The 14,885-nt window shown below is 37.8% G+C and overlaps 1 protein-coding gene across 2 annotated transcripts in view; it reads right to left on the bottom strand.

Moving 5' to 3' along the window:
* Positions 1–594: 594 nt before the first annotated feature.
* The window catches only part of bach2b (BACH transcriptional regulator 2b), a 75,009-nt gene continuing 60,718 nt past the window's right edge, over positions 595–14,885 (bottom strand). For both annotated transcript variants that reach the window (XM_088286322.1, XM_088286323.1), the window contains 2 exons: positions 10,339–10,545; positions 595–5,892 (listed from right to left, as the gene is read on the bottom strand). In XM_088286322.1, coding sequence (XP_088142448.1) covers positions 5,407–5,892; positions 10,339–10,545 — 693 coding nt within the window. In that variant the 3' untranslated portion in view covers positions 595–5,406. The remainder of the gene's footprint in view (positions 5,893–10,338; positions 10,546–14,885) is intronic.

The following is a 14,885-nucleotide window of genomic DNA, read 5'->3' as shown; positions in this document are numbered from 1 at the left end:
TACTTCGCGGATTTTCAGTTTTCGCGGGTGGTCTCGGTCCCCATTAACCGCGATAACCGGGGGTTCACTGTATATATATACATATATATATGTATATATATATATATATATACATATATATATACATATATATATATATATATATATATATATATATACATATTATGCATGTTTGTCTATGTCTATACATGCACCTCTTTAACACGATTAATTAACGTGTTTCAAAATAAATGCTGAGGGCAAAAACACCATTGTGGAGTTAAGGCTCTACCTACTTCATTACTAGTCAATGTAAAAAAAAAAATACCTTGAAAAACTGACAGACACAAGATTTGTAAAAACAGCAGAGAAATGCATGTTTATTTCATCAAGCAAAATGGTAAATAGACAAAGAGGTACAGTACTGTAATTTATATAACACAGCCAATTAAAATGAATTTAAGAGGTTTCACTATATATATATATATATATATATATATATATATATATATATATATATATATATATATAGTTTATATATATATATATATAGATATATATATATATATAGTTTATATATATATATATATAGATATATATATATATAAACACATACTATGTGTCAAATTTTGACAGCATTTAGCATAAAAAAACTAAAGATACTATTAAGCACATGACTGCATTTTTAAATGGACAAGACAAACAAGAAAAATGAAAACAATCTCAACTACAAGTTATTACATTAAATAATGCATCAAAACTTGCTGGCAAATAATCTGAGTAAAAAACATGTAGAAAAACACCTGATGCAGTTTGTTGATACAGTCATTGATCTGTTATGAGAGGTATGATTCATTTCACAGGTAGATCTGTGTGAAAAAAAGTTGCACTGGTGACCTTTTTGGGGGGGCGTTGGGGGGAAGCGGTCAAGGCCCCAGCAATCATTCGCTTTACTTGGATGTGAACGATGGCCTCTGCAAGTTCTAAGGCATACTGTATATTGCAGGTGCACTTGTGACCACATATCAAACCCTGCTGGCTCACCCCATCAATAGAAAGAAAGGAAACCCATCGTTTGTCTCTTCGCACAAAATCAAAATCCTGCAATTTTAAATGGCAAAAATTCAGTTGTTATATATGAAAACTATTAATGTAAACATTTGTATACTTTACTCAATATTCACAGCCTATCCATTCAACCCCGATTGCAGTTTGTTTTTTTGTGTTTTTATAATTTTTTTTATAAAGCAGAGACATCAGTAAATGAAAATAAAACGTTAACATTTGGAGTTGAAAAGCCATATTAAATTATGATATGAAATGCAGTATATTTGCCCATTAAGGATATCAATGAAATGGAATTTCGTTAGAGTAGGCAAAAAAGCTTTTTGTAGCAACTTCCGTTTTAGACACGAGTCCTTAATACGCTTGTTGCATTGATTTATTTTCAAGTGTGGAGGCTTGATCTGTAATTTTTACTGCAACCACTTTTATTTTTAATTTGAAAAACAGATTATAAAATCCTAAACGTTAATATTGTTTCATTGTGATGTGCTATCAAATTAATGTTCTTACTGTATGGACAACAAAAATATTGGAATGATGGCCATTAAATTCAAGGGCAATTATTACAAATATCAATTTTGTTGTATGTGACTAAAGCCAACTCCCAAGTCTTAACACATTTAATGGTAAACAAGACTTTTCCAGTTTATATAAATACAAACACATTAGAAAGACAGTCACGTAATACTAGCAAAAACAGTGCATCCTTAATGGAGGCCACTCAACACCTGTTATTGCAGAATCTGAAAGTGCAGCAATCTGAGGCTGTGCCACAGCAAATATTCAGTGTGTGAACTATTTGAATGAAAATGTGTCAAGATCCATATGCTTGACTGTGTGGCTTCTTGGATTATTAAAAAATGGATCAGAAGATCTCTGTTAAATGTTGTATTAGATGTTAATAAAAGTTAAGTGCGAGCTTTTGCACTTCTTTTTTATTAAATGAACACATGAGTAGAATGCACGCTATAGAAAAAAAATATTGAGCTAGGTGACTGATGATTCAGGAGTTTGGTCGATTTTATTAACAATTTGGTTGAAGGTCATTTTTTGTTCCAGGATGACCTGCAAGCAAGAAGCAAGGCCCATTTAGTCAGTTTGGTGCGGGAGAATTTGAATGGTCGACCAAGCTCAGATCAAAACAACCTGCGTCCTAAAAGATAGAAATAAAAATTGGTTTTCATGTCCTCTCAGCAGCGACAGTGCCGTCACTCAATGGAGGGTGGAAATGGGATTAATAAAAATGACACTAGAAAATCTGAAGCCCAAAAAGAATAGAAATTAACTGATTATCTCCCTCAAACGGTACAATTGTGCAAATATTAAAGGGAAGTGAGAGGTTTCCACATTGTGTGTATCGAATCAGAGTATCCATTTATGACTGCATAAGATGAAATACAGAAGGAGCATCTGGAATTATGCATTAGACTAGCTTTATAGCTGTGATCTTTGGATAAACATATATCTTTACATGAACATAAAGATAATATTTTCCATGCAGACAATATTGAGTGAGGCATCTGCTCATTGCATGAATGGAAATATTTTACGGAAGACTAGATTGCCCTGGCTTTTGTCATGTGTTCTAAAAATAATGCAATAATTGGTAATTAGATATTCCTAATTATTTTTCCGAACATAATTAATTAAATTAATAAGTTCAATACTACTACAGCTGCTAATACCTTATCTGGATGGATTTGTGAAGTGGCCATTTTAATTTCTGAAATAACCAGTCTTTAGGCGGAATCCTTTTGAAAGCTATGAATCGCTCTCAAATCATTTTAAAGGGGGAATTCAACCCCCCAAAAATTTTCGGAAAAATATGTTCTGAGTGCTTTCACTAGTCTAAACATGCCATTCTGATTAATATTGTGTTTGTGGAATATTAGTTAGGCTGCAAAATCGACCTGTGTTTTGTAATCTCAGGAATTGGCCATTTTGTCACTTCTGTCAACTGAAAATGACATCACAGTTGTTCAAGGCTCAGGTAACATCCAATGACGGTTCATCTGTTTTTTGAAGCTCAGCTATGATTGGTCGTTATTTGTGCACTGAGCAACTGTGAGGTCATTTTCAGTAGACAGAAGTGACAAAATGGCCGCCCCCTGAGATGGCTAAAAACAGGTGTATTTTGCTGCTTAACGCCTACAAATCAGAATGCCATGTTTCGACTAGTAGGCCTGCATAGTACATATTTTTTAAAGACATTTTTTGGGTTGACTTCCCCTTTAATGACAGGCTGCTCCAAAGAAAACTTTGAGACAGACATGCTTGACCAACTAACATAATGCACACATTACAAAAGAGGATGCTGAAATATTTGTGCAACCACTTTCATACTTTTTTTTTTTTTTTTTTTTTACAAAACATACACGTTTGATTTTCTTTTTCAGTTCCTAAAGAAATACACCAAAATGTTGGGAATGATGGTGCTTGTTGATATGAGGAGGTTTGTTCAGGTTTTGACAGGTAGTTTTTAAGTGCCCCGATCTTTGCCTATAAATGATCTGAAACTGACAAAGACCGCCATTGAAGTGTGAACATGTTTTGAGTGCTTAGGACTGGAACAAAAAGTGCCTGTATTATTTTTTGCTCTTTTTTTTTCAGCGGATGTTTATTTCATTCATGTGAATAAGTATTAGGGCCACGCAAAAGTAAAGTATATCAAGTCTCAATATGATGAGAATAAAGTAAGATTTCTTTGAGAGAGAAAATATATTTTACAGAAAAAAGTTCTGATAAATTAAGAATTTATCAAACAAACCCAACACAAACGTGATCTTGGTTCATGTATTTCTTTCAGAAACGTATCCAAAAATGTGTGTCATCATTAAACTTGTTACTGTAATGAAAACCAAAACGATTTTGTTTGTGAATGTTATACTAGAGTCTAAATTGACCACATCTTGAACATCGTCATTTTAATGATGTAAATTATATGCGGATAATACTGTCAGTTTGCTTTTGTAAAATGACAACTTTTATCTAATAGTACAACTTTGCTCTCATCAAATGACAACTTTATTCAAATAGTATTTTTTACAAATAATGCGGCCCTAATTCTCCTTCATACTTTCAAGAGTAATGTGAAAAAAATGTAAAACTATGTGAAACACAAACCACGGTGTATGCAGATAGTTTCTACAAATACTGTTAAGAAAAACAAGACCCATTAAAAAAACATCTTTCATTAAAACCTCATTCATTTAACTATTGAGATTAAAAGGGAACAGCTGATTTAAAAGCCAAATTTAAAAAATTTACATTTAAGCTCCTTGTATGTGTACTGTATATAAAGAGCCAGAATTTTCATGTGTTTGTGCCACGATGTTTCTATCTATTCTGTATGCATGTCTGTCAAGCAGATTTCCTGAGAATTAACAGCACCCACCATGTTGGGGGGGATATTCACTATGAGATGGCAAAAGCCAAGATTTTCCCTCAGCAAGAAGATGCTTTTGTATCCTTGGTGGAAAACCAAAAACAAACAAACATCTAAGCCTACATCTGCACAAAGTCATTGATACAGTAATCATGCTCATACTATATACATTTTGTCAAACAAGCACAAAGTCAGACAACGAATGGTATTGCTGGTTAGCGAGAGAAAATATGTATATGCCAGCAACAACCTTTATATCAAGAGCTTAAGAAGGCAAGAAAGGAATGTGATCAGTTTACAGCCTGTACAGAATCACAAGACATTTTTTTGCATAAACATTTTATAGTCTAATTGCAAGAGAACTTCCACATCTATAAAAATTGTATTCTCATTTTGCATGAATTATGTTTAACATTCAGAGGATTTTTTTTCCTGAGTTTTGAATAGCTGTAGATGAGAAGGGCCACTTACAGCAAAAAGCAAGAGAAGATGTGCATGAAACCGAGTCAGAGAGAGGTAGAGAAGACTGAGGGAGCCGGAAAGGGAACACGTCAACAGAGATTGCCTCTGTTGCTGATCTACAGTTAAAATAGAAACAATTGTTGTTTTTTTTGTCCACTGAGGTTCCTCTTTGTGTTCTGGGTGACACATGAAGACATGAAAGCTGTTGCCGGGGCCATATAGCACCATTGAAAGGATTGAGTGAGAAGTTCTCACATTCAGTAAGAGAATACTTTGTGAACAGTATTCCTGCTATTAAGACAACTTTAGTGTCAACTGTTGACAAAAAAAAAATCACGAACAAAATAAATACGTACAAATATAGTTGTTTTTTTTTGTTTGTTTTTTTTTTTTTAGTGAACGCTGGCAGAAGCTGGGTTTCTCAATATCCCTAAGAGAGGGTTTGTCAAAGGAGTATCATTAAATAATAATACAAAGAACATTAAACATTAAAAAGAAAAAAAATCCATAAACCATTAATTCGCACAGTCCTTGCGCGGCTGCTCATCAGTTGTACATTTTTCTGTCATTTCCTGGCAGAAATCAACTGTTACTGTCTGATTACCATATTTTTCCATGGTCAGCCCTGAATCTGTATACAAGCTAATGTATTGGCTGTCCATATTTTCGTCTTCTCCGTTTCCGACTGAGTTGATCTCCAAATCGCCAGGAGAGGCGGGAATGTTTGTTTTAGCTGTGGCAGAGTCCAAAGTGACAGCTAGATTGATGCTGGTGGTGTTGGGCCTGTTCAAAGGTCTGGGATCATAGGCATCATGATTGCTGGCAGTGGAAATGTTGGGTCGTAGGACTGGGCAGTAGTGGTGCAATGACTGAACCTGTTCGGGGCTCAGCTGGACATCCCTGCACACCTCCTGGGACAGGCAGGAGAAGTTCTCCCATAGTTCTCCCATACAAGCCTTTAGTTGGTTCCTCTCCGTAAGCAGCTTCTCCTTTTCGCACACCTGCGTTTGCAAAAATGCACACACATACTTGAATTTAAATTATCATAATGATAATTTATGTCATGTCATTATCCACACCGCTTATCCTGTAGAGCAGGCATCACCAAATGGCGGACCGCGGTCCGGATCCGGACCGACAGATGGTTCGGACCGGACCCATGACCAATCTATGATGAATTTTTTTCAGGGCGCATTTGCAAACGTTGACGCTGCAATTCTAGTTAATACGGATATGGCGTCACTGATTTGAGCCAATCAAATCTTTTGTTTACGATCCACTGCCAATTGCGCAGCAGATCGGAAGAGAGTGCTGCTGAGAGTATGCCTTGCTAAAAAGTTAGCAAGGTCGATGCGTGTTGTTATAAATAGATGGACGGAGAAATTTAGTTTCGTTCTGGCTGCAGACGATTCAAAACCAGTGTGCATCATATGCTCCGAAACCGTCGCAACATTGCGAAGCCCCACTACGAAACAAAGCCCCACCCTTTTGTGCAAAGTTATCCGCTGAAGTTTGAGGTGAGCGCACGTAAAAACATCGAACTTCGAGTGCAGTATAACAGATTTTTACATTTTTGTTTCTAGCCCAGCGGCATGCAAACAAATGTTCCTTAAAAGTATCATGGATTTTAGGGAAACATAAAAAAGGAAGTTGTGAAGGAGTGCTTAAATGCGGTTGCACAAACATTATTTATAAAGGAAAACACAAAGCCCAGATGTGTGAAATAATCTACCAAATCCCAATGGCCCTGACTCCGTTCCAACCCAGATTTAAGTCACTGGCAAGGCAGTCACAAACTCATTTTTCTCATTAAGAGAAGTTAAAAAAATATTCAAAAGAAAAGGTGGTGTCAAAGCTCATTTCGAATTAGTTTTTCATGAGGACAGCCATTTTTATTGATTGTGTACTGAACATGTTGACCTGTTTTACTTGGATAATTAGGCTTTCCGTTTTTTTAGGCTGATAACTCTTTGATTTAAGAAAAAAAAGGTACAAGATGTTAACTCAATGATTAGCACTTGATATATTTCTGCAGGAGATATTTTACTGTTTTTTCTGGAAGTGGCACCTTTAAGTTCCTGGAACCACATTTTCTTAAATGTGAAATAAACGCCTTATATTTGTTTGACTGGCAAAGGTGTTTAATGGGAACATTGCTAAATATTTAGTATATAAGTGTGCTCTGTTGAAAATGACTAAATATTGAAACTATATAAAAATGTGAACATAGGCTAGACATTAAGGGAAGTGGGACTTTGGTTCAGACCTTTTAATTGGAAGAAATTTTAGTCGTGGACCTCTGTGACTTTTAATTGAATACCTCTGACCTATAGGAAAGTGGTTTTATTTTTAGGTGTTGCCGTTAATGCCGTCTTGTGACAAAAGGTTCATGTTGTGTTAGTTTGGGTACGCAAATAAGTTTCGAGTTTATAAATGCAACACTCTGTGTCGTGCTAGCATGTGCTATTGCTGTTCCATTTCAACTTAGGTTATACAAAAACATTTTGGGTTTTTAATAAATGTGAGTTCGCTGATTAATGCTGTCATTATCTACTATACACACTAAAACGTGTGTGCTAATTTAGACGATTGTTTTTCCCCTACAAAATAGTATAAACTGCAGAAAACATGCTGCATTTAACAATTCATTGATCAATGAACAACAATAGAGGAGAAGAAGGTGCTCCTGTGTTTATGCCTAGGAAATTCATTGTTAGGCATCTACTGCAACAAAGTGAACTTTGTCAAATGATTGCTGGAACAAACTAAAAGAATGACAGGCTAGAACAGGCGTGGGCCAACTTTTGGATTGGTGTGCCACAATGGCTTCCAAACTTTGACAGAGGGGCAAAGACTAGGAGCAGATGGGAGGAGTGTTTGGGCAACCTCACCTCATCGGAGAAAAAAATATATATTGTTTATCGAGAAAGCATTTGCTTTAATTTCAAATGAAAGTGAACAAAAGTATGACAAAGACAAAATAGCTGCCTTTGACAAGCCACCGTTTTTGCTATTTATTGAAGTGACTATTTTGTTCCGAACAAGTTCTATTTGAAAGCACTGAAAGTTGTGTTATCCTTCAGGTTATTATCATCATCATCAGCTCCTCCTGTCTTGATTAAAAAAAAAACGGTAGCAGATGCACATGTACTTGTCCAGCTCCTTCTATTCAATTTGTTTTGCCAATGCCAAAGTCACCTCCTAGTGGGGACACATCAGAGGAAAATAAAACATGAACAAAATTTAGTCATTGAATTTTTTTCATGATCGGCGGGTCAGATTCCAAAGTTTAACGGGCTGCATGTGGCCCCCGGGCCATAGTTTGCCCATGGCTGGGCTTGATTCTCTACATACTACAACTAAAGCATCCTATTTTGCCATGATTTAAGATTCTTTGGGATTTTGGGTCATGGCATATCCAGTAATTTCCATAAGATTGGACAATAATATCACAAAGATTTTATGATGTAATTCTAAAATGACATTAATTAAAATGTCCAAGGTAAGCCACCACAGCAAATGTTTACTCTGATTGTGTTCGCTGATGCAATCCCTCACATTTATCCAGTTTAGGACAATGTCGCTAAAAGACAATGTCGCTAAAACTGCTCATTTGATGAGGCGAGTTACAGTGACAGCCTGACTCTGTCATGCTTGGTAACAGATGGGAGGAAAATAATTTTCGAGTGGCCATTTTATGTATTAAACAGCTGTTTGTTCACGGGTATGGTTCGATCTAATCACTAAAACTAATAGAGGCACGTTACTGATAGGCGCTATGTATTAAACAGCTGTTTGTTCACGGGTATGGTTTGATCTAATCACTAAAACTAATAGAGGCACGTTACTGATAGGCGCCCCTCTGTTCCGTGAAAGTCACCGGTGTCGTGCCAAAGTACTTACCCCCGAAAAAATCTGTATCCCCTGGCGCGGGAGCGCGCACGCATTGACTGAAGGCGGCGCGATGTTGCTACATTTGTTTTCATTGAAAGGCATGAAGAATGTATAATTTTGTGTTTTTGATTTGGTGTAATTTAAACTAGGTTTTGCATAAAAGTGGTAGTATCCGTCGGTGTGGTTTTCAGCACACCATTCGGTACAATTTAACACGTAAAGTGAGCGTTTGATTCCGCCGAAATTGGGGGGAAATTACTAACATTTCTATTTGTTAGACCAAAGAAATTTTGCAATCAATGAAGCTACCATAAGTGAATTTCAGTGATCAAAACACGATGAAAAGGGGAGAGGATTCGTGAAGTGGGCTATTGTGTTTCCAGCGAGATCAAATTAAGTGGCAAAATACAGATAGGTGGTATCCTGTTGGAGAACACGTAATTGTATTCCAATTGACTGATTTGTTTATTTTTTATAACCACTGATAGCCGCGTCAAGAGTAGCAAAAGAATAAAAAAAAAAAAAGTCACTCACGTTCTGCGTCGGACTCGAGGTGCATTCAATGACCACTTACGCAGTAGGAAAGTTACCAGGGGATATTGATTCTGGCAGCACCCGCCAGAATAAGTACCCCCCCTCTAATCACAAAAATATGAACCCAACCCATCAAGTGACTTATTCTGTGTACCTATTGGATCATTTTGAGTATGTGTAGCAAATTTGAGCATTTGCAATTGTGTACTGGACAGTATTTATAGACTAAGAGAAGAACATTAATGGGTTTACGATGGGTGGTTGAGGGGGGGTGGGGGGGTCGTGTGTGGCGTGTCATGCATTCACGTGTAGAAAACGTGGCATGATATAAAGTCAGTGGCTGTGTTCGTGTGTCTACTGTCTAATAAAAACCAGCACATCTGAACAAGGTTCTTAAGACAGGAAAATTCCCAGAAATGCTTCTTGATATAATTTGAGATCGTAATCATAAGGGCGTTCTAATACGCTTTTCCACCACTGTATGCGATGAATCTGACACTGATCGGGTGCAGTGTCTAATCAGTAACTTATTAATTAAAAAATAAAATAAAGTTTGATTAGGCCAACCACCTGGTGGCTTGCGCCTAGTCGTGCGGAAATAGCACCCTCAACCAGTGTTGCGCCCTTTGATGCAGTGTGTCTTATAGCCGTAAAAATATTTTTGTAAGGAGGGGCGGCGCCTGTTATGTGTTTGCATACCCCCCCAAAGTAGGTTGTTGCGCCCCTGCTTGGTAAGATTTAATTGTCTGTTGTTTTTTCTATTTGCATGTCAGTTTTCTCTGCATTCTCTTTGTTGGCCCAATAAAGAAATGGGCCTTTGACTTCAAGTCATGGCGCAAAAACTTTTTAAAATTTTGAGCTGCTAGCCAAGATAGTGAAAAACTTAGTTAACATTAATGGGAGACACAATGTTGCTCATAAAAACAGAGTAACTCCAGGGCACTTTTCATTCAAAATCTGTGAGACGATGTGTCGTGGAGCAAGGTGAGCCTCAAAGTGTTGAAGACAGATAGACTCACCAGTTTTCTGATCTCACACTCAAGGTTCAAGATGCAGTCGAGCTTCCGTTTGCGGCAGCGTTGGGCAGCGATGCGATTCTTACTCCTTCGCCTCACATCATGGATGAACTCAAGCTGCTCTGAGGTTAGTTTGTGCATTTTCACCAACGTTTGGAAGTCATTCCGTGGAAGATTTATGATTTGATCAACAGGAAAAGGTAGCTTCACCTGTAAAATTCACAGACAGACATGTTGGTTATGAAAAGTCAGGATATTTTAAATCAAAGTTGTAACAGAAGTTAGTGTAGACTTTAGCAGGGTTACCCATGAAATCTATTTAGAACAGGGGTGTCAAACTCATTTTATCTCAGGGGCCACATGGAGGAAAATTTAGTACCAAGTGAGCTGGTCCTGTAAAATTATGATCCATAACAAAAAGCAATCGCCGTCAATATGTAAATGCATATTAGCGCTATTTGCATTCTGTCCTGGTCAACTGTATTACATCTATTGAACATTTAAAAGAAAGCTATAAAAAATACATTTGAAATGTTTTCATAAAAAAATTATTTAGTATAGAACACAGAATAATATGAACTAACAACCAATCAATAAATAAATACAATGAAGCACAAATATCCAGTGGTAGGAAAAAAAAGTCCCAATCAAAATATGTGGTTGAATCAATTTGTTTGCTTGCATTTTCAAATTTTCATTCATTTTCTAGCGGGCCAGATTAAACCAGTTTGCGGGCCTGATCCGGCCCACGGGCCGTATGTTTAACACCCCTGATTTAGCATAGTGCTTGTTTGTCATGTTTATTTCAAATATGTAATAAATATAAAAACTTTCTTGTACTTTGGCAATGAGTAAAAACACAAATTACAACCAATGTGAAATTATAGCAAAAAAGAAAGCGACCTGTATACACATATAAACATACATACATACGAACACATGAGAAATTAATCAAACATATCCAAAATGGAGTGAGATGAAGTAAAAATTATTAACTCCCACCCCTTATATCAATAAGTATTTGATGGTGAATGACAGCTCACGATACACTTGAATACAAATAAAGACATACCTATGTATTCACATTAATACACACGTACACACAATATCATATATATGAAGAAAGATTTCTACACTAAACAAATGCAAACACAATACAAGTGTATCTTGTATATACTTACTCACAACCCTACTTTATTTAGCATGATCATCATCCACCCTCCTGGATTTTGTTAACAATATTCTTTTGTACATTACTATGAATTGTTTTTACGCATCGACATTGCTTTAATTCCTCATTCAAACTGTTACATAGTTCCACACCATTGATTGATATGCAAAAACATCTCATGCTGGTATTTCTGCATAATGTTTTAAAGTTGTAATTTCCCCTTAAATTATATATGTTGTGGCAGTTGAAATGAGCACACACGACTGACTGTGAACACGTCTTAATTCCAAGACTGCCAACAACAGAATAATGCACAATCACAAATTCGTGCCAACAAACATTCACATGAATACGCCCCCAAACGGGATGCCTGCTGGGTGAGAGGCATGGTCCTAATGTCCGCCTAATGTAATGGTTTAGTTGGTGCGATTATGTTTGCCTCAAGTTATGTTGAGTTTAGTACCCTCCAGTGGTGAAATGTGTAATGTGCATCAGGTCGAGTTTAGATGACGCCGACTGGTCGCCACCCGGTCGAGTTTAGATGACGTCACTGTTTAATGCAGAAAACAACACGTACCCAATGTCGCCTTGTCCCACGTAAGGCTGTAAGTGACCATTCCTTATAAAATGCCTTATTTCTCCAATCTGCCGCATTAACAGGCTAGTTACATGTGTTTGTGAAAGCAGATGTTGTGAACTCCATGTTTTAAACGAGTCGTTTCTGACGTTAGCATTTGTTAGCATCGTATGCTAGCGGACCTTATTTTGCTAATTCGGCTAATTGTGTTAGCTTACTTAAGTTGTATTATCTGTCCTCATTCAGTATGTATGTTCTATAAGTTAATATTCACGCTCTAAACAACTTAAATACACACTTTGTGTTGGAATCATTTGTATTTTATTTCTTACATTTTGACATAGATGTATGCTAGTGTAGCCAGAAAGCAATGTTAGACATTTGATACGCTGTATTAATACATTGTATTTGTTTATTGCAGTTTTACAAACAACAAATATTTTTCAAGAGATGAATAAATGGACTCTGAAGGCCATAAAAACGTCTCATCTGTTAGCTGTCTATCTAGCTGGAAAGAGCAGTCATACCGTCGTCTAGCGAGGACAGAACAGTAAAAAGCCTTACTGCTGAATACGTCATTGGAAACTGTTCACTGCAGACACCATCTTCAAGTCATCATTCAGTCGTCATGCAGTCCCAAAAGCTTCAACAGAGCAACATGATGGATGGACAGCAGGAAGCTATGGAAACTAGATCCCGTTGTTCCGCCTCTTCAAAATTTTCTTCCAGATCCTCTGCAAGCGTTGCAGCTCTCAAAGCGCGAGCCAAAGCTGAGGCTGCACAAGCGCAGTTGGTCTATGCAGAAAAGGAAGCTGAAGTTATGAGACAACAAGCGCAAATGCAGGCTGAGCTGCACATCTTAAAAATAAAGAAAGAAGCGGTGGCTGCGGCAACAGAAGCACATATACTAGAAGCAGCCATGGAGTTGGAGGAGCAACGGCCTTTCATCAAAGAGCATCTGCATGACAACTCTGTCAACTCCAAGCAAAAAGTTCAAGATTACATTGACCGTCAACTACTACTGCAAGTCAAACCTGATCAAACGCAGCCGCAGATAACCGACACAAATCCATTATCCCCACATAACCAAGGTGAAATCGCAGGAGCCTACCTACCTTTAACAAAACAGGTAATATCACAGCGAATGCAGCAATCGTCACCCGTCTACAACTACACATCGACGCCGAAGCCGAATGCAACTTATGGAGTTTCGGATCAACAGCATCCACACAGTTCATCATTTGCTCATCCTCAGCAGATGTCTTCAGTAAGTGATGTTGCCAAATATCTAATGAACGTGAACTTGTGTCATCTACTCTGCAGAAATACGATGATGACCCACAAAATTATCGTAGTTGGAAATCCTCTTTTTTGAATACCACTAAAGACTTGTCACTGTCTGCTAAAGAAGAAATTGATCTCCTCATAAAATGGCTTGGCCCAAAATCAACCGAACAAGCAAGAAGAATTAGCGCGGCTCAAATAAACAATGTCACAGCAGCACTCAAGATGATTTGGCGACGCTTGGAAGAAAGCTATGGAGCTCCTGAGGTGATCGAACATGCGCTTTTCGAAAAGGTGGAAAACTTCCCCAAAATCACAGCCAGAGACACAAGTAAGTTAAGTGAATTGGGAGACCTTTTACTTGAACTGCAACTAGCTAAAACAGAGGGTTATTCTCCGGGCCTAGCCTTTTTAGATACAGCTCGTGGGGTTAATCCCATCGTGATGAAGCTCCCTTACACATTGCAAGAAAAATGGATATCTCGTGCATTCAGGTACAAAGAGCAGCTGGAGGTCTCGTTCCCACCATTTGAGATCTTTTCTGGATTCATACAGGAGCAAGCACGCATAAGGAACGATCCTAGCTTTTCTTTCTTGTCAGTAGTTCAGACTAAATCTGACAAACCTGCTAAAAACAGTACCCACTCTACAATTTCAGTGAAAAAGACTGAAGTAGCTCAAAGTATAGAGAAAGCGGAAGGCATGGAGGAACCCGAGAAACAATGCCCATTGCATAAAAAGCCGCACCCTCTCAGAAAATGACTCACTTTTCGGAGTAAACCTATAGAAGAGAGAAAGGCATATCTGAAGGATAAAAATATCTGCTTCAAATGTTGTGCATCAACTAAGCACCAAGCCCAAAACTGTCAACTTAAAGCCAAATGCAAAGAATGTGAGAGCGACAGACACAATTCTGCTCTGCATCCAGGCCCACCCTCTCCAAATAGCAATGTACCGTCGGCGGACATGGAAAAGCATGGCGAGGAGCATGGAAGCACCACACCATCAGTTTCAGCTACAACAATGTGCACTGAGGTGTATGGCAAATCCCGTGGACTAAGGTCCTGCGCAAAAATATGTTTGGCCAAAGTTTTTCCAGTTGGACAGAGGGATAAAGCTAAAAATGTTTATGCAGTTATGGATGAGCAGAGTAATCAGTCTCTTGCACGCTCAGACTTTTTTGACCACTTTAATGTTAACGGGAGCACGGAGATGTATACCCTAAAGACATGTTCAGGTGTTCAAGAAGTGAGAGGAAGAAAAGTCAAAGACTTTATTATTGAGTCTATGGATGGTAACGTAACCGTACCACTGCCGCCAATGCTCGAATGTGATCTAATACCAGAAGATCGTTCCGAGATTCCGTCACCCGAGGTTGTGCAATATCACCCGCATTTAAAGGCACTGTCTCACAAGATACATCCCATAGACCCACATGCACAAATTATGCTGCTCTTAGGTAGGGACATCCTCAGACTGCACAAAGTGAGAGAGCAGCGCAATGGGCCCAACAACGCA

The sequence above is a fragment of the Idiotropiscis lumnitzeri genome, chromosome 21 (assembly GCF_059441095.1).
Source record: "Idiotropiscis lumnitzeri isolate Australia: NSW breed Sydney's pygmy pipehorse chromosome 21, RoL_Ilum_1.0, whole genome shotgun sequence".
Classification (NCBI taxonomy): domain Eukaryota; kingdom Metazoa; phylum Chordata; class Actinopteri; order Syngnathiformes; family Syngnathidae; genus Idiotropiscis; species Idiotropiscis lumnitzeri.
Note: the sequence above shows the minus strand (reverse complement) of the source record. Positions and strands in the feature narration are given on the sequence as shown.